This window comes from Oncorhynchus masou, chromosome 6, assembly GCF_036934945.1.
Source record: "Oncorhynchus masou masou isolate Uvic2021 chromosome 6, UVic_Omas_1.1, whole genome shotgun sequence".
NCBI lineage: Eukaryota > Metazoa > Chordata > Actinopteri > Salmoniformes > Salmonidae > Oncorhynchus > Oncorhynchus masou.
Window position 1 is genome coordinate 59,087,925 of NC_088217.1, and position 27,157 is coordinate 59,115,081.

Consider the following 27,157-nt stretch of genomic DNA (forward strand, 5'->3'; position numbering starts at 1 on the left):
TTGCGCTCAGCCCAGTCCAAGCTCTTCTCTGTCCTGGCACCCCAATGGTAGAACCAGCTTCCCCCTGAAGCTAGGACAGCAGAGTCCCTTCCCATCTTCCGAAAAAAATCTGAAACACTACCTCTTCAAAGAGTACCCCCCCCCCTCCCCTTCTCAAATATTCATGGAGTAGCCCGCTGATTGGCCAGCTCAGCCAATGAGCCAACATGACATGTTCTATGAGGAAATAGCAAGCATTTTTTAAACGGTCTGTTTGAGATACAACTTTGAGTTGGGGATTTGAAGTTTTTTTTTCTCTAATATTTGCTTTGGCCACAAATAAGACGGGTCAACAACATTATTTGGGTACAAGTTAACAGAATGAACTTTTAAAAGTGAGATTTTCATTGGCGAGTTACTTTAAAGGATGGTTTCTAAAACAGATTAAGCTTGGTCCTGTTCTAAAAACGATTCGAAACAGAACTGCCATGAAAAGGCATTTTAGTCCAGGAATAGGCCTAATCTAGGTCTGGGAAACCGGGTATATAGGTTTCTTGGTAAGATCCGATTGAATTTCCCATTCAACCCCTATATATCCTATAAGTTCACTTGCAAAAACCTCGATATAGCCAAGCCTATATGACCCTTTAAGGTTAACCTAACTATTCCCTAACAGCAATACTTAGGCCTATCTAAAGTTTCTTTCATACCTGGAACATGTTTGGGAAAAACTTGTTGCCTTCCCTTCCAAAACCATTTTAATTGTTCATATGGAAAATCAGCAAGCAGTGAAAAAGCATTGGAGAAAAATAGAATGCCTTGTAGATAGATCTATGTCAGGAATGTCATTTTATTGACAAAGGTGTAAGCTAAACAGTAGGCTATATACACACACTTGTGAAATAATAAACTGGAACGTCCCCAAAATTGAAACATAAAAATGTATCTTGTCAGGCAACACTACAAAACTAAGACATTCCAAACAGCTCATAATTTCAAAAAGAACATATCGCAGTGGGAGGGTTGGCAGATACAAAACGTTCTAAAGAGCTCTGCAGACCATTAAACCAAATGCAAAGTTCTAAATATTTTTCTCAGAAACAAGCAGTACAATCTCACATCATAGCTAACATTAACATTTGCATTTATTAACAGTGAAAAACAGCATAGAGCAAATAAGCAAATGCTTTAACCATGGCACAATAAGTGTTCTCTGTACTAACACCATGCATGGCAGCATTTGGTGAGTACCCCCTTTAGAATATCGTCACAAAGCACAGGTAAAAGTAAAGAGAATGTTAAATCTATGGAAGAATTACAAGAACACAAAATGTGTCAGGGCATTTGAAAATGATACATGCTTCCAAGTGAAAGTGATGTCTCAGCACAGCAATAAGAGACTATCCTCCTCCTAACCATATTATTTTGACTTTTGAAATGAATTTCAGCGCTCTTGCTCGAAACGGAATTGGACTCAAGCTGCATCAACATGGCAACAGTTGGCTTTTTGCCATTTGAAAATCCACACCCTACTTTTGTAATCATATCATACATCAAATAGATATAGTAGTTTTCCATTTCATTCCTACGCTACAAACTTTGGTAAAGGAACTAAAGATAGTTGGGAGATTAAATGCATCCTAAATGCAAGTTCTTACCTTTGCATTAATGAAACCGCATGTTTCACTTAATCATTATTGGTAGAGGGGAAAATTGTGAGTCTTATCCTAGGGTTATCTTCACTTTCCTAGCCCCAATAGGCCTATCATTTAAATCCATGACAGCAGATGTTGCCTCCTTGTGTGACTCAAAGGCAACCATTGCTTCACCGGTGGGCAGGCCCTTTTCACTGAACTGCAGACAGACTGAACCAGGCAGCACCTGATACCCATAAAAGAAATCGAGAATCTCATCAACTGTTACAGTGAAAGGCATGTTTTGAATCTTTACAATGGTAGGTCCACGAGGGTTACCAGGGCCTCCGGATGATTGTCCTCTCAGAGGGTCAGAGCCAGGGCCAAAGGCAGACTGAGGACACCCTCCTGATTGCCCATGGCCACCTCCTCGGTTGTTGTGGTTGAGGCCTCTGCTCTTTCTAGGGCCATTGTCAAAAGGTGGCATGCCCCTCAATCCCTCTGGCCCAAAGCCAGGTGGGCCATTGTTGCTGCCTGGTCGGAAGCCCGGGGGTTCCAGAACTGCTCCAGGCAAGTGACCGGCAACCATGGGTGGGGGTATGCTAAGGGCTACATCCCCAAGACCTGCTGCAAGTGGGGGTGGAGGGGGGCCCGCTAGTCCATTACCTGGGACAGTAAACGGCGTAAAAGGACCATTGCCTAAATTGCCTACAGTATTTCTGAGGAAGTTGAACTCATCTCCTGTCATACCGGCAAAGGGGTGACCTTGAACTGGATTCTGTGCCTGAACATGGCTGTGTGCCTGGCCTTGAGTGTTCCCTTGGGGTTTCTGGCCTCTTTTAACCTGTGGTGGTGGGTTTCTCTCAATTTCCTTCATCTGCTCAAAGGTGATCAAATGTACAAAGGCATCTCTGCCATTTAACTTCTGCCTGTGTAGTCGCTCAGCATTTAGTGCATCCTCCTCTGCCCTGAACTGCATAACAGCCTGACCTAGACCGTTACCACTGCTGTCAACCAGAACTTTAAGACTTTCGTCAAATACTGAAATGCCATCGAGAAACAGACGGACATCTTTCTTTGACACATTATATGGAATATTTGAGATATGAGCACAGTTTCTAGGGCTCTTGACTGATTCTGAGTTGTTTTTCTTATCACCACCCTGCATCCTTTGACGAATGGAACCAATCTTTTCAAACATAGCATTTTTACTGATGGGGTGAACTTGTATGAATCGGCTACCCATATACTGCATGTGACAGCCGAGTGCAACTTTGTAGTCCATTTCATTTTTGAACTCGACAAAGCCCTCGCCTGTAGCTCGGCCAGTGGGTCCATAAGCAATGTAAATGCTGTCTTCCACAATATCCAAGTTTTTGAAAAACTCACAGATCTGTTTGTTTACTGCTTCATAGGGCAGGCCTTTCAGGTAAACACAGAACTCCTTGTTGTGAGGGGAGCGGGACCTCGCACGGTCTCTGGTTGACGGGGACGCTGAACTCATGTTGCTGCGGCGGTGCTGGTCTGGCGGCTCATTATTGAATTTTGAGTGGGCTTGCCCTCCAATCCCGATGCCACCACTGCTGACACTCATCCACTGCCTCTCTGTGGCCGGAGAGATGTCAACATACCTTTGCCCTAACATTCCGGTGCTTCTTTTGAGTGCCTCAAAAGTGTCCTGAGGGGAAAAGAACTTGGCCAGCGCCCTGCCGCTACTCCGGCCCATGTTGTCCCTGACCAGTCGGATGGAGTCCACCGCTAACCCACGGAAAAACTCCCTAATATCCATTTCTGTACCTGAGAAGGGCAGGCCTTGAAGGTGGACATATAACTCGTCTGAATTACCTATTGCTGCCTTCATGTGTGCCTGGATATTTAACAGAGGGTTCATATGGCCCAGAAACATGTGGTTTGGGGTTCCTAGAGGCAGCCCTGAGGCCAGTCCACCAGGGGGTGGGATGCCTGGGTTAAATGGTGGCATTGAGCCCATGTGGGACAGATGACTCATGGGAAGGACAGGGGGGCCTTGGGTTAAAGGTGACACAGTGGGAACAGGAGGCATAGAGGACACAGGTGGTGGAAGTGGCATGGGGGGTATGGAAGGCATGGGTGGAAGGGATGGCATGGTTGGCAAAGGGGGGATAGGTGGTGGTACAGAGTTGAGGGAGGACATGGCTGTTGTCATAGTGGATCCCATGGTAAGATTTGGGCTGCTGAAGTTGTTGCTGAAACTGGGGGGCATGTTTCCCATGCTAGTTGTGGCAAACGTGGACACATTTTTGTTGCTTATAGTTTCATGTGCAGATGCAGCTGTGGTGACTGTGGTTGGTGTGGTGTTGCTGAAGCCTTGTAAAGTGGTGGGTAAACTGCCCCTCCCACCTGTGCGAACCGCGGGGCCTGGCCTGCTACCGTTTCCTGCGGCTCCCTCCACATTGCCTGTTTCAAAACGCCTGCGGCTAAGTTCGATCATATTCTGCATCTCTGTCTTGCTGCTCAGCAAAAGTGACACTTTTGAACCTTTGATTGCTCCCCCTGTACGCATCATGCCAAGCCTGGCATCTTCATCTGTGGCGAAAACAATAAAAGCCTCACCATGTTCACCCCCTACAATATGCACCCCACCATCCGGGATAGTCAATCCAGAGAAGAAATGGCGTATGTCCATGGTGCCCGCCACTATCGGGAGACCCTGCAAGCGGATGACCACAGCCATGCTGCTGAGGCGAAACAACACACACCTGCAGGTGAAAAAAGGCAACCACCGTAAGACTAGAGGAAAGAGTAAAGAACAGACAAAACAAAAAGAGCAGGAGACAAACCATGATTTAGAAAATAGCTTACGTTTGGAGGTATTCGATGAGAGCCCAATGCATCAATAGAGGAATTCAAAATACATGTGCAAGTATTAGGCCGTCTGTCTACTCATCACCACTCTTACACAGCCATCCACACATTGCTTCATTTACCACATACATCAGCCTTGGCTCAAGGAGATTATGTCAGCCCAAGGTCTAATATGCAAATCTTAGACGAAATTTAACTCGTATGCCTAAATCTTGCTCATAATTAGACCCAGAGTACCACACATTTCAATATTGTAAATTGGATGAACCTGTAGCCCAACTTCCAATTTATCAATCTGATGCATCATGAGGTCTATGTCCAGTAAAGGTCAGGTGGAAGAAGGTGCCTGAATTTAAAGGCTGAGTAAGTCATTTTCGAAGCTTGCAGGATGCATTACTTACCAACAACAGCTGACAAATCCTAATAAAAACTACATCACGTTCTGAAGTTGACTTTCCTTTGTCTAACTACACTATCTTGAATCCAGCAAAGATGTTCTGTGGTTCAGAATGCAGTATTTAGTTACATAGCCAACGTTTGCACTAACACGTTTTTCAGTGTCTTTAGTCAGCAGGGGTAGCAGGCCTGTACAGGAAATTCACAGTTCCTCGAAAGGGAGACAATGCTGGCAGAGTGAACATTTTACATGATTCTATGCTAGATTTGTACCGAACAATTAGCGAGACAGCTAAAATGCCTTTGAAAAAGTAAGACCTCAGCTAATAGACCTCAACAAAATAACTACACTATGGCAGTCACTAACTAAATTATTTACATACTATAGGAATTTGGGTACATTTGTGGACGAAAACCCAACTTACTCAACCTTTAAAATATAAAAATGTGTCAATTTGATATTACCGCAATGCAGTATCCCTAAGCAATTGGACGACACTGTGCCATCTCAGTAGCAACTGGTAAACATAAAAATGCATTTATGAATCAATTAAATACCAGTCAAAAATGTTGTTTTATCTCGACACCAACCATATTAAAACATTAAAAGAGCAAAACAATTAGCCTATGCTTAGGCCTGAGTCTCAAGCATTGTTTAGAGCAAGTGTTGGACAAAACAGCCTATCAAAAAGCAAGTAGAGAAAATGTGGTCCACAGAAGGCAGTCAGGTCATGAAGTGGAGACATTTACTTAGGGCTTTGTGGATGCGGTATTTTTCCAAAGAAAGCCACTAACATACCATGCACTCCCTCTATACCACTCATACCTTGGTAGGTCATTCTTAGCACTCCACACCTTCAGAGATTTCCACAATGGAGTGAACATTGAGCCCAAAGGGAATCAATAAGGTCCATGAACATAGCCTAACAAAGCGAATAATTACTGGTAAAAAACCACCAAGAGCCCACAGGAGGTTGTGAAAGTCGGACTGGCAGTCAATTGAATGAACCTATGTTCAGGACATATTTACAAGCTTACCTGTAATAATAAGTGGTGCTTCGTTAAAACTGTGGCACAGGATATCCAAGCCAATCCTGACGGCAAGCAATTTAAATCAATTCTAGACTGTAACAAAAGAATAGGAAATGGAAGCAAAAACATGAGCAGGCAAATTTAGGCATCCTTAGTGAACAACATGTACAAAACACTCTTGATTCAGCCCCAGCACCATATCAGCTCTTTCGTGTCAGTAGATGGTCAGAGAAATGTAGTAAATTGGCATCAACAATAAGAGCAAACTCTGAACTGGCTGCCTTGCCAAAAACCACACAATAATAATAAAAATCATGCATCTCATAATTTCTCATGTATCTCATAATTTCTCATGTTGACATCAAGCACAGAGACATTTCATTCATCACAGCAATCCATAACAGCAAAATAAACATGCATGCCATTGAAAAACTTCAGCAGTGAAATACAGAATTTCCCCCATTCTAACAGAATAGCTTATTCTTAGGTACATTTCTAAAGTATTCTATATAAAACGTAAATGATAACATCTCTAAATGTAAATGAGGGATGTGCAGTTCACCTAAAAATGTGCAGATTGCCTAGCAATCAAATGTACATTGTTTAAAGCACAGTTTTGCAAGTCTAAGTCACAAGTGACACCTCTGAAAAAGCCCCCTATGAACAACAGGTTTGTAGAACCATGACTCTTTCGAGTTTTCAGTTCATTGTTCGCTGGTAGGGATGTGCATTTTACCTTTTGTGGCTGTTTGAGTACTTGCATGATTTTTATAGTAAACAAGCTGTTTTTAGAACGAGGGTAGAATTTCTCACTGGAAAATTGTTTGCGCATTTATCTACAGCAGTTGAGGCTTGTGGGAGTTATATAATGAGAGTCTCATTGTAATGGCACGGTATCAAACATCCAACATATGGAAACCACACGTTTGACTCCGTTCCATCAATTCCATTCCAGCCATAAGAATGAGCCCATCCTCCTATAGCTCCTCCCACCAGCCTCTAGCAATAAACAGTATATGCCAACAGTGAGCAACAATGCCTAATTTATCATAACCATTACTGATAACTAAATTGCCTCAGTAAAAAAAAGTATAATTTAAGATTAATTTATTTACTAAATAAACCCTTGCTCAACAGAATATGTAATAGATCAAAAGAATGAATGCTTTATTCAAGTTGACATTGGACATCTGTCATCTTTTTTGGAGCAAAGACGTTTGGGGACGGGGAGAAATTACAATAAAGCAAAAACAAACAGGAAAGATTATCTGTGCAAAATGTCCAAATGACAGTTTGGCTGGTTGTAAGGAAAAAGAAAGTTGTGAAAACGACACGTTTCTGATAAGATTTCAGTTCAGCTTCGATGCATATTTTATGTGGTTGAAATAGTATCATCTTTTATGAAGACAGCACCTCTGCAGAGCGTATCTAACTGAGCACTGCATTCTCTCAAGATACAGAAATAAATCAATTATATTTTTCCACTCCTGTTCCCAAGTCCAAATTTTGCCTACATTTGGTGTAGAATTTTTTCTGCAAGAAATGCTTAATTCTGCAGGAGTTACGGCTACAGCCCTATTCGCACGTGACTAGTACTATTAGACAACGTTGGTTATGTGTTTATTACCCCAGAATGTCTGCCATTACAGCGGACGATTAGGACGACACGTTTCTTTCCCAACCTGAATTGATAGTAGCCTGGAGATTTTTTTCTAAGTGTTTAGTTATTTCAACAAGTCCAAGCCACAACAGGCTACACTGATAACTTGGGAACCAAGCTCAGGTTCCTAAACCATCTTTGGTACAGTGTCACCATAAAATTTGAATTGAGGAAGTGTGATCATAATCATTATGATATTTTAGCGATCCGCAGTAGAAGACTTCCTAAATGCCCCCCAGCCTTCAGATATGAGCTAAACAGCTAACTTGCACTTAATATGCTTTTTTTGGGTGGGCTATGATTGAGAAAGTGAACTTGTTCCAAACATTTAGCTCAGATCTATGCCGTTTTGCAATCCATTAACAGCAAGGTTTGCATTAAATAGGCACAATGTATTTTTTATGATGCATTTGGTGATGTTCAATTAATTTGCACAAAAGGTATAAACAAAAGCATTCACTGTAAAAGTTATTATATGTAGGCCCTTCATATACAGTGGGGGTAAAAAGTATTTAGTCAGCCACCAATTGTTCAAGTTCTCCCACTTAAAAATATGAGAGAGGCCTGTCATTTTCATCATAGGTACACTTCAACTATGACAGACAAAATGAGAAAAATCCAGAAAATCACATTGTAGGATTTTTAATGAATTTATTTGCAAATTATGGTGGAAAACAAGTATTTGGTCACCTACAAACAAGTAAGATTTCTGGCTCTCACAGACCTGTAACTTCTTCTTTAACCAGTTGTATATAGGGGGTGCTATTTTAATTTTTGGATGAAAAACGTTCCCGTTTTAAACGAGATATTTTGTCACGAAAAGATGCTCGACTATGCATATAATTGACAGCTTTGGAAAGAAGACACTGACGTTTCCAAAACTGCAAAGATATTGTCTGTGAGTGCCAGAGAACTGATGTTACAGGCAAAATTCAGATATAAATCCAATCAGGAAGTGCCGCATTTTTTGAAACCACCTCATGCCAATGACTCCTTATATGGCTGTGAATGGGCTACGAATGAGCTTACATTTTCCACAGCATTGTGACTTCTTTTTAGGCATTTCCATGGAGAATGGCTGTAAAGGACCATATATAGCGAGTGGTCACATGGTGTCTCCCGGAGAAAATCTTGCGTAAAATACTGAGGTAGCCATTTTTCCAATCGTTTCTTGTGAGAAACCAATTGCCTCGACGGATATATTATCGAATACATATGTTAAAAACACCTTGAGCATGGATCCTAAACAACGTTTGCTGTGTTTGTCGATATTATGGAGCAAATTTTGAAAAAGTTCAGCGTCATAGTTGAAGTATTTTTCGGTCAAGCATGATGAACAAACGGGAGCTTTTTCGCCTACAAAATATTATTTTTGGAAAAAAGGAACTTTTGCTATCTAACTGGGAGTCTCCTGAGTGAAAGCATCTGAAGTTCTTCAAAGGTAAATGATTTAATTTGGTTGCTTTTCTTATTTTCATGAAAATGTTGCCTGCTGCCAGCAGAGACTAGCATAGCATTATGCCATGATAAACTTACGCAAATGCTTGTCTAGGTTTGGCTGTAACGCATATTTTGAAAATCTGAGATGACAGTGTTAACAAAAGGCTAAGCTTGTGTTTGAATGTATTTATTTCATTTCATTTGCGATTTTCATGAAATGGAAAAGTTGCATTATGCTAATGCATTTGAGGCTATGATTACACTCCCGGATACGGGTTTGCTAGTCCCAAGAAGTTAAGAGGCTCCTTTGTCCTCCACTCGTTACTTGAATTTATGGCACCTGTTTGAACTTGTTATCAGTATAAAAGACACCTGTCCACAACCTCAAACAGTCACTCCAAACTCCACTATGGCCAAGAACAACGAGGTGTGAAAGGACACCAGAAACAAAATTGTAGACCTGCACCAGGCTGGGAAGACTGAATCTGCAATAGGTAAGCAGCTTGGTTTGAAGAAATCAACTGTGGGAGCAATCATTAGGAATTGGAAGACATACAAGACCACTGATAATCTCCTTCGATCTGGGGCTCCACACAAGATCTCACCCTGTGGGGTCAAAATGATCACAAAAACAGTGAGCAAAAATCCCAGAACCACACGGGGGACCTAGTGAATGACCTGCAGAGAGCTGGGACCAAAGTAACAAAGCCTGCCATCAGTAACACACTACGCCGCCAGAGACTCAAATCCTGCAGTGCCAGATGTGTCCCCCTGCTTAAGCCAGTACATGTCCAGGCCCGTCTGAAGTTTGCTAGAGAGCATTTGGATGATCCAGAAGAAGATTGGGAGAATGTCATATGGTAAAAACTCAACTCGTCGTGTTTGGAGGACAAAGAATGCTGAGTTGCATCCAAAGAACACCATACCTACCGTGAAGCATGGGGGTGGAAACATCATGCTCTGGCTGTGTTTCTGCAAAGGGACCAGGACGACTGATCCGTGTAAAGGAAAGAATGAATGGGGCCATGTATCGTGAGATTTTGAGTGAAAACCTCCTTCCATCAGCAAGGGCATTGAAGATGAAACATGGCTGGGTCTTTCAGCATGACAATTATCCCAAACACACTGCCCGGGCAACGAAGGAGTGGCTTCGTAAGAAGCATTTCAAGGTCCTGGAGTGGCCTAGCCAGTCTCCAGATCTAAACCCCATAGAAAATCTTTGGAGGGAGTTGAAAGTCCGTGTTGCCCAGCAACAGCCCCAAAACATCACTGCTCTAGAGGAGATCTGCGTGGAGGAATGGGACAAAATACCAGCAACAGTGTGTGAAAACCTTGTGTAGACTTACAGAAAACGTTTCACCTCTGTCATTGCCAACAAAGAGTATATAACAAAGTATTGAGAATCTTTTGTTATTGACCAAATACTTATTGTCCACCATAATTTGCAAATACATTCATTAAAAATCCTACAATGTGATTTTCTGGAGAAAAAAAAATCTCATTTTGTCTGTCATAGTTGAAGTGTACCTATGATGAAAATTACAGGCCTCTCATCTTTTTAAGTGGGCGAACTTGCACAATTGGTGGCTGACTAAATACTTTTTTGCCCCACTGTATATAGATAGGCAGCACTTCGTTCAATTTATTGAATCAGTTATTGTTTTCTTGCTCAAACCACACGGATGTCGATTCACACTGGGCTAGTATTAGAGGACTTTGGAGTTTGCCAATAAACAGTAAGTCATTCTGGTTAGTCAATGTGCAGATGTCAGTTTCCATTTAACTCATCTAAACAGTAGGCCATTGTTTCCTTGAAACGCCACAGGCCTATTTGAAGTCCTGTCTTGTGACTGTCTAATTTGTAGAGAGCCTCACAACCATCACACATACCATGATCCTCTTTTACCACTTCACCAAATCTTTTCCAAACATGACTTTTCTGTCCCCCCCTTTTCTTTATTTTATACTCTCCATTCACAGTTTGTCTTATTGAATGAAACTTTAACCATGTCCTTTTGCCGCCGTGGATTGAACTTTTTCTGCCAGTTAAGCCCTAAAGCTTATGCACTAATAGATAGCCTAAAATAAAGAAAAACATTAATTAGGCAAAATAAATTGCACAATAATGATACATTTATGGATTATTTAAGGCATTGTTTCTCTACATTCAACTCGCCTGCCCTTCAGCCACACAATATTTAATGACCCTAAACCAACCCTCCCCACGGATATAACCACAGGGACTTCGGGTTATGAGTTAACCCGCGCATCACTATCGCACACGAGTCGGTTTTGTTGCTAAACAACCAGCCAGTCTATGGACAAACTCTAAATCAGGCCCGTTGTGTCAGTCTCGCACTGAGGATTGTATTCAAAGCCTGCCCCATGAAAAATATAAGCCTGGGCCTACAATGAAATGCAGCCTCCCATATTCCTTATATCGTATACAAAATGTTAGAGAAAAAACAACCACCCGCACATTAACACTCATCAATGTAACTTCAAAGCTCCAGCACACTACAATCTCAATTGTGTGGGAATCTTTCTACAAAAGATACAGGAGACAAAGGTCATTCCTGAGAGCACCGAGCCACTTCGTACACATCAGCAACAATGGACGTGTGCACTTCAACATGACAAAGCAGAATATAACACTTCGGATGACAAAATGTGAAATCATTTGCAACAATAATAAAGCTAGAAATAAGCTTGAAGAGAGAAAGTTCACTTCAACGCACATGCCATATTAGCAACAGATTAATATTAGCTGCGTTTAATATTTAAGGAAGTATTGCCAAGTAAAGGTTGTTGCACCATAAAATAACCCATCTATGCATATGCTACCATTTTGGGGGGAGTCAATATTCTCTCATTATGGGAGTTCCACCGCTGCTGGAAACACAAGTCAAGACAACAGTGCCTTCCAACTCGAGAAAAAGGAAGTATCGTTTTTTGGAAAATGTTATGACCATGGAGATCAAAAGATAAGCTATAACAATCTATTCAAGTAGGACTTCAGTCAGCACACCGGTGCATATCCTGCCATATGGCAGGGTTCGACATTCAGGGCTGTCGGCTGGCCCAGAAACATCTGCCGAGCTCACCGGGCCAGTTAATCAAGCTTTCATATGGCCCGTTTGGGCCAGTACATTTACACACTACAAAACAGAAAATAATGGGGTCTATTTAATCTTCCCTATGTGACACTTCACACTTGTTATCAATCAGCATACGGTTTCTAAGCGGAGGCAAGAATGTCAAAGCCTTCCCTCTCCGTTGAGTGAGCCCCGCCTTAGTACGGCCTGGATACTCGCTCCAGACCTGCAGAGTTGAACAACGGCACACACATTCCATAATAAAAAAGTCCTCCACCAGCCATTTTTCATATCATACATCCTACAGAGCAATGTCTTTATTAACAAAGAAAGGTTTTCGTAGGCCTAGTCATATACTATGTAGCCACCTGATTGTCAAAACATGAAAATGATTTACACAATCACTTGTTGGTAAAATAAAAAACAGGAAATAAATAATAATATATTTTCTAATGCTGCGCTCTGTAGTCTATAGAATTGTTTAAAAACCAGATCAAATCTACAGAAGCTGTTAATGAGCTGTCGTACATCCGCGGAATATCCACTGTCGGGTGGCAAGAGCGTGCAGCTCCTCATACAGCCGATTGCTGAATGGAAAGAAACGTGTTCGAATAAACCCAGTCACTGTGTAACATTCCTAAATGCAATCTAGAGAAAATACCATTTAGATGGCAATTATTGAAAAGAGCAGGATTCCAGCTTTCCCATACAGTTTTATTTCGCAACTCCAATTTTTGCACAATTGCAGCGTTTTACAATCCGAGTGTCTGGCATGACAAAAAAAGTAACAGCAGGAAGCGCGTCATGGTCATTAGTGTGTAAACAGTAGGCCTAGAATGTAAAATTCACACAATTACACTATTTAAACACTGTAAAAATCACATGATTGTATTGGGCTAGTGGTATTTTAGGATATTAAACTAGATCATATTTAGAGTCTGACATCTAGCTAATGATCGGGGTAAATGCAGATGAGCATCCCCATGCTTCAGCCATGTGGCCACCATGCTGAAAACTGTTTTAAAATGTAATATTCCCTTACATGTGATAATGCTCATTGCTAAAATGGCACACCAGCCTGCAATATGGACCATGTACAGGCACCTAAATATATTACTGTTGATCAATATGTTATTGAGCTCAGGAGGGTGTATTTTTATTTTCTAAACAGTTGTTTGGATTCATTTTTAGAAAAAAATGGACTGTAAATTAAACATGAAAAATCCCATGATTGCAATTCTGGTTCATAACCTGCTTTCCTGTGAACGTGGCCTGGGCAAGTTAATTTCTCGTTCGGGCCAGTCGTTTTCACTTGGTACTGGCCCAGTGTGCCATTGGCAAATGTATCTGAATGTCACGACCTGCATGTGGGTTTTCTTCTAGTCTTGCCATTCAAATGAAATAATTTCAAAATGTTAGCCTATTCTTCAGGTAACTGGAGGGATACATATTGATTCAGATGATCCACATACCAGTATGTTTCTATCTGTATTCCATCTTGATGTTAACTTGGCCTAGAAGAGCCTGTGTACGTAACAATTACACATCAAGGTTATTGCCCATACAAATAAGTGGTAGACAACAACCCAGACTTGAGGTCTCCAAAGGACGCATTAGAGTTGACGTTAAAACCTCTTACATTGAAGAGGGACCTGGGCTGCCCTATTCATGCTTGTTGTTCCCCAATCTCTACACAGGACAAATAGCACACACAGGTAAATTAATGAAATAGCAGCAATGAAATTGTATGTGCACAAAAACGCTGTCAACATGAACAACGCTGCAAGACTTCATTGTAAAACACATTCGCCAGTAACGTACCGTTAGCTAAAAGCTCAGTCCGTCAGAGTACAAAAGCAGTTGCCAAGGGCTGCAGGTAGACAGCAAATTCTGCAAAACTACAGGAAAACCGCATACAAATTACATCCAGTATTGTTTAATCATTGTAGCCATTATTGTCCAGTTGGATGTACACCACTGATATGTACTTGAGGAAAAGCGTCATGCTAGATAGCTAGTGTGATTCATGTAAAAGAGCACAGTCAAGATGGCGCTGGTGGCAAAAATGCTTTATAGAAGCTAGCTAGTTAATTAACCAGGGCCTGGTTTCCCAAAGGTATATTACGGCTAAGATCATAGTTAGAACCATTCAATGGTTCTAACGATTAACTGAGCCATAATATATTTATGGGAAGTTGGGCCAAACAAGATTGGTAGTTACTAGCAGCAACATTTGCTAAAAACAGAACAATTGTACTTCAGATTAGTAACATCACAGTAGCTAGCTAGCTAAACAACCAAAACAAGACAGAACAGCGAACCTAAATGTTTCTCCACAACCGTTCTAAACTTAAACCATGGCTAGGATCAGAGTGGTAGTTAACATTATATATAGCCTGTTTGCTAAAAACATAGCTAGCTACCCCATTTGGGCAGGCCAACCATCTAAAATGCCGATAAAAAACGCTGTTAGCTAGCTAACCATTCATTCTCGCTATAGTCCCCGCATGTCTGCAGGATTATATTTCACTGATGGATAACCATTTCAACATTAGTGGCATTTGTTTGCTGTTTCTCTTTTGTCCTTACCGAAATATCTGTTAAAAGATCTTTATTTTATTTTGTGTAGCGTTCTCTCCATTCCGTGCTCTTCTCTCTTCTTGTAGCTGGTAGTAAAATGTCGGTCGCGACGAACTCGAGCGGTGACGTAGAACTCCTCAGCTCCCATGATATGACGCCATCTACTGGACTCAAACATGTTTTAGAACATTTGATATGTGTCAAAATGCTGTACGACCTCAATATACTATAATTCAATCAGAGCACGTGGAGAACAATTTAAGAACCAATCGACCAACTACATAAAATACTAACATAATTCAGGGTCTGGCCGAATCAAATTTTATTTTATTTTATTGGAGTGCTAGCTACAAACATATGCATGTATGTATTATGTGAGATTAGATTGCTGTTGGACATTATGGAAAGACATTTTGGGAAGAGTAATGAGTCTGCTGTGCCATCTGCTGCATGTACAAACAGAAACAACAAGCACTGTAAATGTTCAGTCACGGTGGTGGTAGATTATACTGATGTCATAAAACAGCTGGCCATGTAAATGGGTTTGCATACTTCCCTCACAATACATTTTCAAATCAGGTTAAATGGCAACATGCAAGATTCATACAAACAATACACATTTTGCCAGAGACTGTATACAAACCAACAGGGGAGAATTTCCATGTTTGGAAGACTATTAACCTACTAGATTGGCATTAAATTTCACACATTAAGAGGGCAATATTTTATCAATTTCCTCCTTTAGTGACATGAAACCTGTACTTTAACCTTGTTAGCATGCTGTCAACATATAATTACTTATCCATGAACTAAATGGAATGTTGCACATGCTACATGAATAAACCATTCTGTAACTTGCTCTCAGTCATGGAATCCCATGGTCAAAGCAGCTGATAAATTATGTTAAGAGCACTTGTAAAGAACAAGAAGATATGCACACAAATTTATGCTCCCAATTAAATGCTTTAAGGGACTTTGTTCTTTACAAGGTTTCTTTATTAGCCCAGCATCTACATTTTTAAGGATGTGCGTATGAACAAACTTTAACTACTTAAGAGCACAATATATGCATCAATAATAATAATACTTTGTCAAATACAAAAGGAACAAATTATTCAGGTCTACCAATACAAAATCTAGTCATAAGCCTACACTAAAGTAAGTCAGGAAGTTGTGCGTGTTTCTTGACAGTAAGAAATAATTTCCACTCATCACAGGAGTGGCATAGTATGCAGCAAACTAAACAAGCTTAGTATTCACAATGCTCTTAGGTATGTTTCCTGAAGGCTTTCTTTAGTGCTGCGTCCATTTGATGCTCTTCAGATCGATTCCTTCTTGCACCATCTCCCACAAGGGGCTGAAGAGAAAAAGTTGGACAACAATGAATACATTAACCTATGAGTGCATTGATAATATTGCAAATTAAAAGGCTATTTATTACAAAGTATTTCATTAGATCATTAACACTATTGTGTACAAAAAAATATTACAATCTCTTTCCACCAGTAAATTCCTAGTTAAGTGACATTTAGCATGTACATTTTGCTTTTCCTAGATATTTTCCTAGATGCAGATTAGACACAGATTAAGCCTGGACAAAAAAAAAAAAAAAAAAAAAAAAAAAAAAAAAAGCACGTTCAATGGAGAATGTCCATTAATCTTGATTTGTAGTCCAGGACTGGTCTTAATCTGTGTCTGGTAAACCACTGTATGCATGCTATTCCACTCACCTCATCTCTCTCAGGCGTTTGACCTGCTGAATGCACTTGTCCGCTGTATAGTCCACTTCTGCCTCCGTGCTAAATCGTCCGATTCCAAATCTTCAGGTATTTGGAGTAACAACAAAAACCGACTAGGTAAAACACCAAAATAATACCATTCAGCTGCAACATGTTATTCTTGACCCTGCTCTTTTGTAATTAGGAATGATAAAAATAAACATTTAAATCTTTCAAATCCCATGACCATCCATTTGAGCTTCCTTGAGTTGTGTTCCTAACCGTTACTCACCTGATTGAGGAGTGGGCCAGGTCCTCATCTGTTCCAATAGCTCTCAAGACATATGAAGGCTCCAATGAAGCAGAAGTGCAGGCACTGCAGGAAGATCACAGTATTTATTTGGATCCAACTTAATAGCTGTTAATCCATTTGATATACACTACTGTTCAAAAGTTTGGGGTCATTTAGAAATGTCCTTGTTTTTGAAAGGCAATTTTATAACATAAAATAACACAATATTGATCAGAAATACAGTGTAGACATTAATTTTGTAAATTACTATTGTAGCTGAAAACTGCAGATTTATGGAATATCTACATATGCATACAGTGGCCCATGATCAGCAACCATCACTCCATTGTTCCAATGGCACGTTGTGTTAGCTAATCCAAGTTAATAATTTTAAAAGGCTCATTATAGAAAACTCTTGCAATTATGTTAGCACAGCTGAAAACTGTTGTGCTTATTAAAGAAGCAATAAAAATTGGCCTTCTTAAGACTAGTTGAGTATCTGGAGCATCAGCATTTGTGTGTTCGATTACAGGCGCTGTTCTTGTTGAGAAATTACCAAGAAACTGAAGAGCTCGTACAACGCTGAGGCAAGATAGCGCCGGAGAAGAAGGCAGACGTTTTATGGGCCCACAACCGATAGTTTTTTGTTTGTTTATTTGCATTGTTTGACTTATTTTTTAAATTATTTTGTACATAATGTTGCTGCTACCGTGTCTTATGACCAAAAATAACTTCTGGACATCAGGACTGTGATGACTCACCACGGATTGGCAGAATCATTTTTTTCCTTTGAGAAGGCAGACACGAATGATTTACTGCTTTCTCAGGAACAGGCCCAGATCCCAGGGATTTGCGTGAAGAGGAGGCAGAGAAAAAGGGTCCGGATGGAGGGCTGTCTTCTGAGAACCCGTAGGCGATCTAATAAACCCCCACTTCCTTCCATTCTGCTAGAAAACGTGTAATCTTCAGACAATAAACTAGATGACTTACGAGGAAGATTAAACTACCAATGGGACATTCAACTGTAATATCTTATGCTTCACAGAGTCATGGCCGAACGACGAGACTATCAACATACCGCTGGCAGGTTATACTCTGCACCAGCAGGACAGAACAGCTGTAAAACAAAGGCCAGCGGACTATAAGGAATTCTTGAGCTATTACTCGCCAGAGATAGTATCTCATGATAAGCTGTACACCACACTAACTACTTAAAGTTTTTGTATTTTTCGTTGCTGTTAACATACCACCACAGTCAGAGGCTTGCACAAAGACAGCATTGAATGAGCTGTATTCCGCCATAAGCAAACAGGAAAACGCTCACCCAGAAGAGGTGCTCCTAGTAGCTGGGGACTTTAATGCAGGGAAACTTAAATCCGTTTTACCAAATTTCAAATCAGCATGTTAAATGTGCAACCAAGAGAGAAAAAAATAACAACCTCTCGAACACCTTTACTCCACATATAGAGACGCATACAAAGCTCTCCCTCACCCTCCATTTGGCAAACCTAACTATAATTCTATCCTCCTGATTCCTGCTTACAAGCAAAAATTAAAGCAGGAAGCACCAGTGACTTGGTCAATAAAAGTGGTCAGATGAAGCAGATGCTAAACTACAGGACTGTTTTTCTGGCACAGACTGAAATATGTTCTGGGATTCCTCGAATGGCATTGAGGAGAACACCACATTAGTCTTTAGTCCGACGAACCATCAAACAGGCAAAGTGTCAATACAGGACTAAGATCGAATCGTACTCCATCGGCTTTGGCAAGGCTTGTAAACCATTAGACTACAAAAGGGAAGCACAGCCGAGAGCTGGCCAGTGACACGAGCCTACCAGACAAGCTAAACTACATCTACGCTCGCTTCGAGGCAAATAACACTGACACATGCATGAATACCAGCTGTTCTGAAGACAGATCACGCTCTCCTCAGTCGATATGAGTAAGACCCTTAAACAGGTCAACATTCACAAGGCCGCAGGGCCTGACGGTTTACCAGGACGTCTTCACTGTTGACATTGAGACTGGTGTTTTGCGGGTACTATTTAAGAGTTGTATGAGATCTTCAGTTTCTTGGCAATTTCTCACATGGAATGGCCTACATTTCTCAGAACAAGAATAGACAGGTTAAGTTTTTCAGAAGAAAGTCTTTGTTTCTGGCCATTTTGAGCTGTAATCGAATGCCCAAATGCTGATGCTCCAGATACTGAAGTAATCTAAAGAAGGCCAGTTTTATTGCTTCTTTAAATTAGACAGTTTTCAGCTGTGCTATCGTTATTGCAAAAGGGTTTTCTAATGATCAAATAGCTTTTTAAAATGATAAACTTGAATTAGCTAACACAACATGACATTGGAATACAGGAGTGATGGTTGCTGATAATGGTACGCCCATGTAGATATTCCATTAAAATAAATTAAATCAGCCATTTCCAGCTACAAATCATTTACAACATTAACAATGTCTACACTGTATTTCTGATCAATTTTTTTGTTGTTAAAATGGACAAAGTGCTTTTCTTTCAAAAACAAGGACATGTGACCTCAAACTTTTGAACGGGAGCGTGTACATACACAGTGCCGGTCAAAAGTTTGAACACCTACTCACTCCATGATTTCTTTATTTTTACTATTTTCTACATTGTAAAATAATAGTGAAGACCTCAAAACGATGAAATAACACATGTAACAACCAAGAAAGTGTTAAATAAATCAAAATATATTTGAGATTCTTTAAAGTAGCCACCCTTTGCATACTCTTGACATTCTCTCAACCAGCTTCATGAACCAGTCACCTGTAATGCATTTCAATTAACAGGTTTGCCTTGCAAAAAGTTCATTTGTGGAATTTCTTTCATGCATTTGAGCCAATCAGTTGTGATATATAGAGGATAGGGCTATCTGGTAAAAGACCAAGTCCATATTATGGCAAGAACAGCTCAAATAAGCAAAGAGAAACAACCGTCAACAATCACTACTTTAAGACTTGAAGGTTAGTCAAATTCATTTCAAGAACTTTGAAAGTTCTTCAAGTGCAGTTGCAAAAACCATCAAGCGTTATGAAACTGGCTCATGAGGACCGCCGCAGTAAAGGAAGACCCAGATTTACCTCTGCTGCAGAGGATAAGTTCATTTAGAGTTACCAGCCAAATTGCAGCCAAAATAAATGCTTAAGAGTTCAAGTAACAGACATCACAACATCAACTGTTCAGAGAAGACTGCATGTATCAGGCCTTCATGGTCGAATTGCTGCAAAGAAACCACTAAAAGGACACCAATAAGAAGAAGAGACTTGATGGGGCCAAGAAACATGAGCAATGGACATTAAACTGGTGGAAATCTGTCCTATGGCCTGAGTCCAAATTTGAGATGTTCTGTTCCAAACGCCATGTCTTTGTGAGATGCAGAGTAGGTGAACGGATTATCTCCGGAAGTGTGGTTCCCACCGTGAAGCATGGAGGAGGTTGTGTGATGGCACTTTGCTGGTGACACGGTCAGTGATTTATTTGTAATTCAAGGAACACAACCTGCAGGGCTACCACCGCATTATGCAGCGATACACCATCTCATCTGGTTTGTGCTTAGTGGGCCTATCGTTTGTTTTTCCAACAGGAAAAGTTACCCAACACACCTCCAGGCTGGGTAAGGACTATTTTTACCAAGGAGGAGAGTGATGGAGTGCTGCATGAGATGACCTGGCATCCACAATCACCCAACCTCAACCCAATTGAGATGGTTTGGGATGAGTTCGACCAGAGTGAAAGAAAAGCAGCCAGAAAGTGCTCAGCATATGTGGGACCTCCAAGACTGTTGGAAAAGCATTCCAAGTGAAGCTGGTTGAGAGAAGACCAAGAGTGTGCAAAACTGTCATCGAGGCAAAGGGTGGCTACTTTGAAGCATCTCAAAATATTTGGATATGTTCAACACTTTTTTGGTTACTTCATGATTTCTTTATGAAGGAGAGAACGGACATACAATCAGTGCTGTTCATTTGATTTGTTTACATAGTGTTATTTTAATGTCAACACATGCACATTGGATTTGTTTACATAGTTGTATTGTTCTTACTTGCACATTGCTTTACTTGTTTCTTTTATATGCAAATTTGATTGCACTAGGGAAACTTAACTCATGACCACATGGTGTCATCTTTAATGTTCATGCACAAAGTGCATAGTGCTGCTAATTTTATTTGTTGTTTTTTTGGCTTTCAATATAACTTGTTAAAATGATTTCAGTGTGTGTATCAGTACATTTTGAACAATTCCAGCACATTTTAATAATATCGCGATAATACTGATAACTGTGATAATTTTGGTCACTAATCGTGATATGAACTTCTCATACCGTTTAAATCTCGAATTAATAAATATATGTACGTGTAGGAGCACACACACACACACAAGCATCCCACAATAAGATGGGTGAATTTTGGCCCATTCCTCCTGACAGAGCTGGTGTAACGGATTCAGATTTGTAGGCCACCTTGCTCGCACACGCTTTTCAGTTCTGGCCACAAATTGTCTATAGTATTGAGGTCAGGGCTTTGTGATGGCCACTCCAATACCTTGACTTTGTCATCCTTAAGCCAATTTGTCACAACTTTGGAAGTATGCTTGGGGTCATTGTTAATTTGGAAGACCCATTTTACGACCAAGCTTTAACTTCCTGACTGATGTCTTGAGATATATCCACATAATTTTCCTTCCTGGTGAATTCATCTATTTTGTGAAGTGCACCAGTCCCTCCTGCAGCAAAGCACCCGAAGAAACATGATGCTGCCACCCCCATGTTTCATGGTTGGAATGGTGTTCTTTGGCTTGCAAGCATCACCCTTTTTCCTCCAAACATAACCATGGTCATTATGGCCAAACAGTTCTATTTTTGTTTCATCAGACCAGAGGACATTTCTCCAAAAAGTACGATCTTTGTCCCCATGTGCAGTTGCAAACCCTAGTCTGGCTTTGTTGTGGCGGTTTTGAGCAGTGGCTTCTTCCTTGCTGAGTGGCCTTTAAGGTTATGTCGATATAGGACTCGTTTTACTGTTGATATAGATTCTTTTGTACCTGTTTCCTCCAGCATCTTCACAAGGTCCTTTGCATTTGTTCTGGGATTGATTTGCACTTTTCACACCAAAGTACATTCATCTCTAGGAGACAGAACGCGTCTCCTTCCTGAGTGGTATGACGGCTGCGTGGTCCCATGGTGTTTATAAATAGGCACTGAGTTTGAAGTTAGGCCTTGAAATACATCCACAGGTACATCTCCAATTGACTAAAATTAGGTAAATTAGCTTATCAGACGCTTCTAGTGCCATGACAATTCTGGAATTTTCCAAGCTGTTTAAAGGCACAGTCAACTTAGAGTATGTAAACTTCTGACCCACTGGAATTGTGATACAGTGAATTATAAGTGAAATAATCCATCTGTAAACAATTGTTGGAAAAATGACTTGTGTCATGCACAAAGTAGATGTCCAAACCGACTTGCTAAAACTAGTTTGTTAACAAGAAATTTGTGGAGTGGTTGAAAAACGAGTTAATGACTCCAACCTAAGTGTATGTAAACTTCCGACTTAAAGTCTGTGTGCAATATTATTTATATATAAAAAAACAATTCTATATATAAAAAACAAATTGATAGTCCCACTAAGCGCAAACCAGATGAGATGGCGTATAACTGCAGAATGTTGTGGTAGTCATGCTGGTTATGTGTCACCATACCTCCTCCTCCATGCTTCATGGTGGGAACCACACATGCGGAGATCATCCGTTCACCTACTCTGCATCTCACAAAGACACGGTGGTTGGAACCAAAAATCTCAAACTTGGACTCCAACTTGGATTTCCACCTATCTGATGTCCATTGCTCATGTATTCTTGGCCCAAGCAACTCTCTTCTTATTATTGTTGTCCTTTAGTAGTGATTTATTTGAAGCAATTCGACCATGAAGGCCTGATTCACGCAGTCAACTGCGTGAACAGTTGATGTTGAGATGTGTCTGTTACTTGAACTCTGAAGCATTTATTTGGGCTGCAATTTCAGAGGCTGGTAACTCTAATGAACCTATCCTCTGCAGGATACATTTTCCAGATTGACTGACCTTCATGTGTTGAAGTAATGATGGGCTGTCGTTTCTCTTTGCTTATTTGAGCTGTTCTTGCCATAATATGGACTTGGTATTTTACCAAATAGGACTATCCCTATACCATCCCTACCTTGTCACGACACAACTGATTGGCTCAAACGCATTAAGGAAAGGAATTCCACAAATTAACAAGGCACACCTGTTAATCGAAATGCATTCCGGCTTCCTCATGAAGCTGGTTGAGAAAATGCCAAGAGTGTGCAAAGCTGTCATCAAGGCAAAGGGTGGCTACTTTGAAGAATCTCAACTATATCTAACACTTTTTTGGTGATCCATGTGGGTTATTTAATAGTGTTGATGTCTTCACTATTATTCTACAATGTAGAAAATTGTAAAAAAAAATAATAAAGAAAAACACGAATGAGTAGGTGTGTCCAAACTTTTGATTGGTACTGTATATAAATAAAAGCATCTAATAGCTCTTTATTTGCTACTGACCTGCCGGATGATAGAGCGACATCCTTCAGGGCCATCAACAGACTCTCTCCCTCCACGTAGGCAAAGGACAAATTAATGCATCCTGTGTCAGGCAAAGATTCAAGTTAATAAGAGCATCAACATTGAAGGAATTCTTCACCAATTCATCAACTGACTAAAGTACAATCCACAAACTATTGTGTTTCACTTCATCTGTAGGCATATGCAAAATGCTATTGCTCTAATGTGATTATGATAATGTACAGCACAGTACTTGATTTAACTCATAAGGAATAAAGTGATTTATTTAACAGATTACATCTAATGATTATTATGAAAAATATGAATTCCACTTCCACCCACTTATATGCCTGTGTCTATTATTCTGTCCACAAATCCCTTGCTCTGCCCTTCACCTGGGTATCTTTGCTCCGGATCCCCATTCATCACAACATCAGGGATCTCTGACATGATTTTGCGCACAAGGCGGTTTGCCAACAGGGACACCCGGCTGTGATCATACTGGAAAGGAGAGAAGATCAATAAGCAACAAAAATAATATGTGAACTTATTCTTTCACTATAAAGAATTCACAACTACAGTAAACACTTCTCATTTACCCATCAACACAACATGCAGCAAAAAATATATGATGGAACCTTTCATATAAAGCAGTGGGGATTAGTCAGATAAAATAACATTATCAGTTTGCTGTGCAAGCCTCAACATTCTGACTTTTTTTCCCAATGTCTTCTGACCTCAAGCTATAAAAAAAAATGAAAACAGTAAAAACAAACAGAAGCAAGCATTGATGAACAACATCCTGTGTAAGTTTGTTTCAGGCAGTAAGGAGTTGTCTACCTCTAGCTCCTGCTGGGCTATATCACAGGCTGCTCCCAGTCCCACAGCCAGAGGAGTGGGCACTGTCCCTGAGCGAAGCCCCCTCTCCTGGCCTCCACCATTCTGCAGTGGCTCCATTCGAACCCGGGGACGGCGCCGCACATACAGTGCCCCGACCCCTGTCAAATCATAAACATATTTCACTTGTAATTATTTGTAGTCACTTAATTGCTCCCACAGTTCTTACATAAACACCAACAATTATAGGAGTTTAATATGTGGCTACACAAAAGAGTTCACTCAATGTAGTAGTCAGGCTTGTGATCAATTCCATATCAATTCAGGAAGTAAACCGACATATCAATTACATTTTCTCTGCTTGCTTTTCAGTGATGAAAACAGGGATTTCAGTTTTGTTCCTAAATTAAAATGGAATTGAACTCCAACACTGTGATAGTATCTGATATTCAACAATGTACCTTTGGGACCATATATTTTGTGCCCGCTGATGGACATCAGGTCTACCTTCCAGTCAGATACATTGATGGGGATTTTTCCCACAGCTTGAGCTGCATCAGTGTGGAAGAACACGTTCCTTGACCGGCAGATTCGACCTGGAGTGTGTGAAAATAATAGCGGATTAATAAAGATAAAATGAAATGTCTCAATTTCATAGTGGATATACTTCTGAATCTATTTAGGCTAAAAAGGTTACCTATGTCTTCGACAGGCTGCCTCACACCAATCTCATTGTTCACGGTCATCACAGACACCAAACTTGTGTCTTGACGAATTGTTTCCTCCAGTAGCTATAAAAAAAATAGCAACATTTTTATATCAGCATGTGAGATATTCAAGATATACAAACGTATCGAAGAAATACATTAACAATTGATCTTATTCTTGGTACAAGAGCAGATTGTGGAGTGGATTCATACAATGAGGCTGTATAAAACAGCACATCTGCCACATTTAGATAAAACAACCAAACAATTGAGCTTGCCTGTAGGTCAACCAAGCCATTAGTCTTCACGGGAAGATAGGTTATGTCAAAGCCCTCTGCCTCCAAGACTCGACAGGAGTCCAGCACACACTTATGCTCCGTCTGAGTGGTGATCACATGCTTCTTCTTGGATTTGTAAAATCGAGCCACACCCTAGGAGGAATACATTGTACGAAGAAACAAAAACAACCACTCAATTCCTTTTCCTCTTAATTGTTAGCATGTATCCTCATTTACAAATAAATTACACAGCAGAACAGTTGATTGACCTTAGCTCATTCTTATGTCTTAATCTGTCCATCAGCTGGCAATTCTTGGCATGTATTGTTGACCCTCCCAAATCCTTGCTGTTAATCTGACTACTAAAGCAGTAAAAGGGAGACTTACTTTGATTGACATATTATTGGATTCAGTGGCACCACTTGTGAACACGATCTCACGAGGATCTGCAGCAATCAGGTCTGCCACTTGCTGTAAGGAGAAATTAAATGAAGATATGTTAGATTTATCATCGAATGACATGATGCAATAGCTACTCAATTAATTGTAAATGAATTACCTTTCTAGCTTTTTCCATTGCACTTTCACTTTCCCAGCCATATGCATGTGTTCTGGAGTGAGGGTTACCATAATAATTAACTTGATAGGGAAGCATTGCATCCAGAACTCTTGGATCCTAGAGTCATGAGATAAAAATATACAGAGTTGAAGATTCTGTGCAGGTGGCAGTTCTCAAAGATGGCATTGGATCTTATTAATTCGCTTCAATGCAATGTTTTACAGACTTGACATGCCACCAGTTTGGTATAATTATCGTGGGGGAGGCTATATAAAGAGCCACATACCATTGGTGTTGTTGCTTGAAAATCCATGTACAGAGGTCGCAACTCATCGTTCTCCAGTTCCCTACTTTTGATCAATTCTGTAACAACATCATAATATTGTGTCATTTGGGTCCAGAAAGCATACACATTTATCTGGAAATTCGTGAGAAAACGTCTTATATGCATTCAGGGTAGAAAGACACTGTCACATGGATGTGATGTAACGGCATAAAAGTTGGAGAACTGGTTACGGCTGGGATGCCACGTTCAAAACAACTGAGAAATCGGACAAAAAAGTTCCCGAGTTGGATGACCGTTTAAATCGATTTTTTCCCCAGTCGGAGCTCGTTTATTTCCAAAATTCCCAGTTATTTTAAACACGGCATTATCTAACGAACTTGCTGCGTCATCGAATGAGTATCATTAGCTCGTGAGCTAGCTAGATGATAAGCAGCTAATAAAACATTGTGTAAAAAAGCCGCATAAACTAAAATACCTCTCGCAACAGCATTCACGGCATAGTTTACTCGGTGGCTTGGGAACCCTCGCATGGATCCCAGAAGCTTCGTCGTAACAGTCTTCCTCATCATCTTCACAGTAATGTTTTGCTAACCTTGCTATACAGTTGTAGCTAACCTTCACCAGTGACAAACAGGATTCGCAGCGAGGAAAATAAGCTTGCAGATCTATGTTTGCCTGCTTTTGTGAGACCCAGGTATAACAATGTATTCGAATAACAGGCTGGTTTAATTATTAAGACGCATCAAATCCTTGTCGACACGGTCATCATGTGAGGAACCGTCAAAATGGCAGCGAGGGAGTTCTATTTAACCCGAGTCTATGGGCAAAAGCGGCGAGGGAGGAGCGCCATTCTCAAATAGAACAGTAATCTGCACCGTTTGGTCATGTTGTCAACAAGGCAGCAGGGTGCATCGTCCAGAAACATACAACATCTCTTTTCCATAGACTGCATGTTCGTATTTTAATTGGGAAGATAGATAAAGCCTTTATATGAAAAGCAAACACTTTTGCAGGAGTAAACACAGATTCATACTCATTACCATACTATGGAACGCCATTTGGGGTAGATACACATCAAATAATCTTGTTTGACGTTTCAAACCAATCAAGACCGGAATATGACTGCACGTGACATAATTTAACACGTTCATAACATTTTTACGTAGATATTACACAATCCCTCGTATTTCATAACGATTGTTATGATGCTGGTAAAATTTTGTCTAACTCACTT

At 40.4% G+C, this 27,157-nt stretch overlaps 2 protein-coding genes across 10 annotated transcripts in view; both read right to left on the reverse strand.

Annotated features, from left to right (window-relative positions):
- Positions 1-14,787, reverse strand: part of rbm12 (RNA binding motif protein 12) — a 45,834-nt gene extending 31,047 nt beyond the window's left edge. For 3 of the 8 annotated variants that reach the window (XR_010456059.1, XR_010456055.1, XR_010456057.1), the window contains exons 1-2: positions 14,670-14,785; positions 13,902-13,978 (exon numbers count right to left, since the gene is read on the reverse strand). Coding sequence is in view for 3 of the 8 variants with exons in the window: in XM_064969263.1 (XP_064825335.1) it covers positions 1,702-4,326 (2,625 nt within the window). In the remaining 5 variants the exon portion in view is untranslated. Of the gene's footprint in view, positions 1-809; positions 4,352-5,891; positions 5,979-13,901; positions 13,979-14,669 lie in introns of those variants that run through there. The other 5 variants (XR_010456058.1, XR_010456056.1, XM_064969263.1 and 2 more) reach the window with 4 other exon arrangements.
- A 178-nt stretch (positions 14,788-14,965) lies between these two features.
- On the reverse strand, positions 14,966-26,733 carry nfs1 (NFS1 cysteine desulfurase). 2 transcript variants are annotated; one of them, XM_064969268.1, is made up of 13 exons: positions 26,399-26,733; positions 25,924-26,000; positions 25,638-25,754; positions 25,466-25,549; positions 25,079-25,231; positions 24,791-24,884; positions 24,555-24,689; positions 24,097-24,254; positions 23,652-23,757; positions 23,257-23,338; positions 16,671-16,754; positions 16,391-16,512; positions 14,966-16,017 (listed from the first exon to the last, which is right to left on the reverse strand). In XM_064969268.1, exons 1-12 carry the CDS (start codon positions 26,490-26,492, stop codon positions 16,401-16,403), a joined length of 1,296 nt encoding a protein of 431 aa, XP_064825340.1. In that variant the 5' UTR covers positions 26,493-26,733; the 3' UTR covers positions 14,966-16,017; positions 16,391-16,400. The 2 variants fall into 2 exon arrangements, with proteins under 2 accessions (XP_064825340.1, XP_064825339.1); XM_064969267.1 differs by having other exon boundaries at positions 16,391-16,480; positions 26,399-26,731.
- Positions 26,734-27,157: the final 424 nt, after the last annotated feature.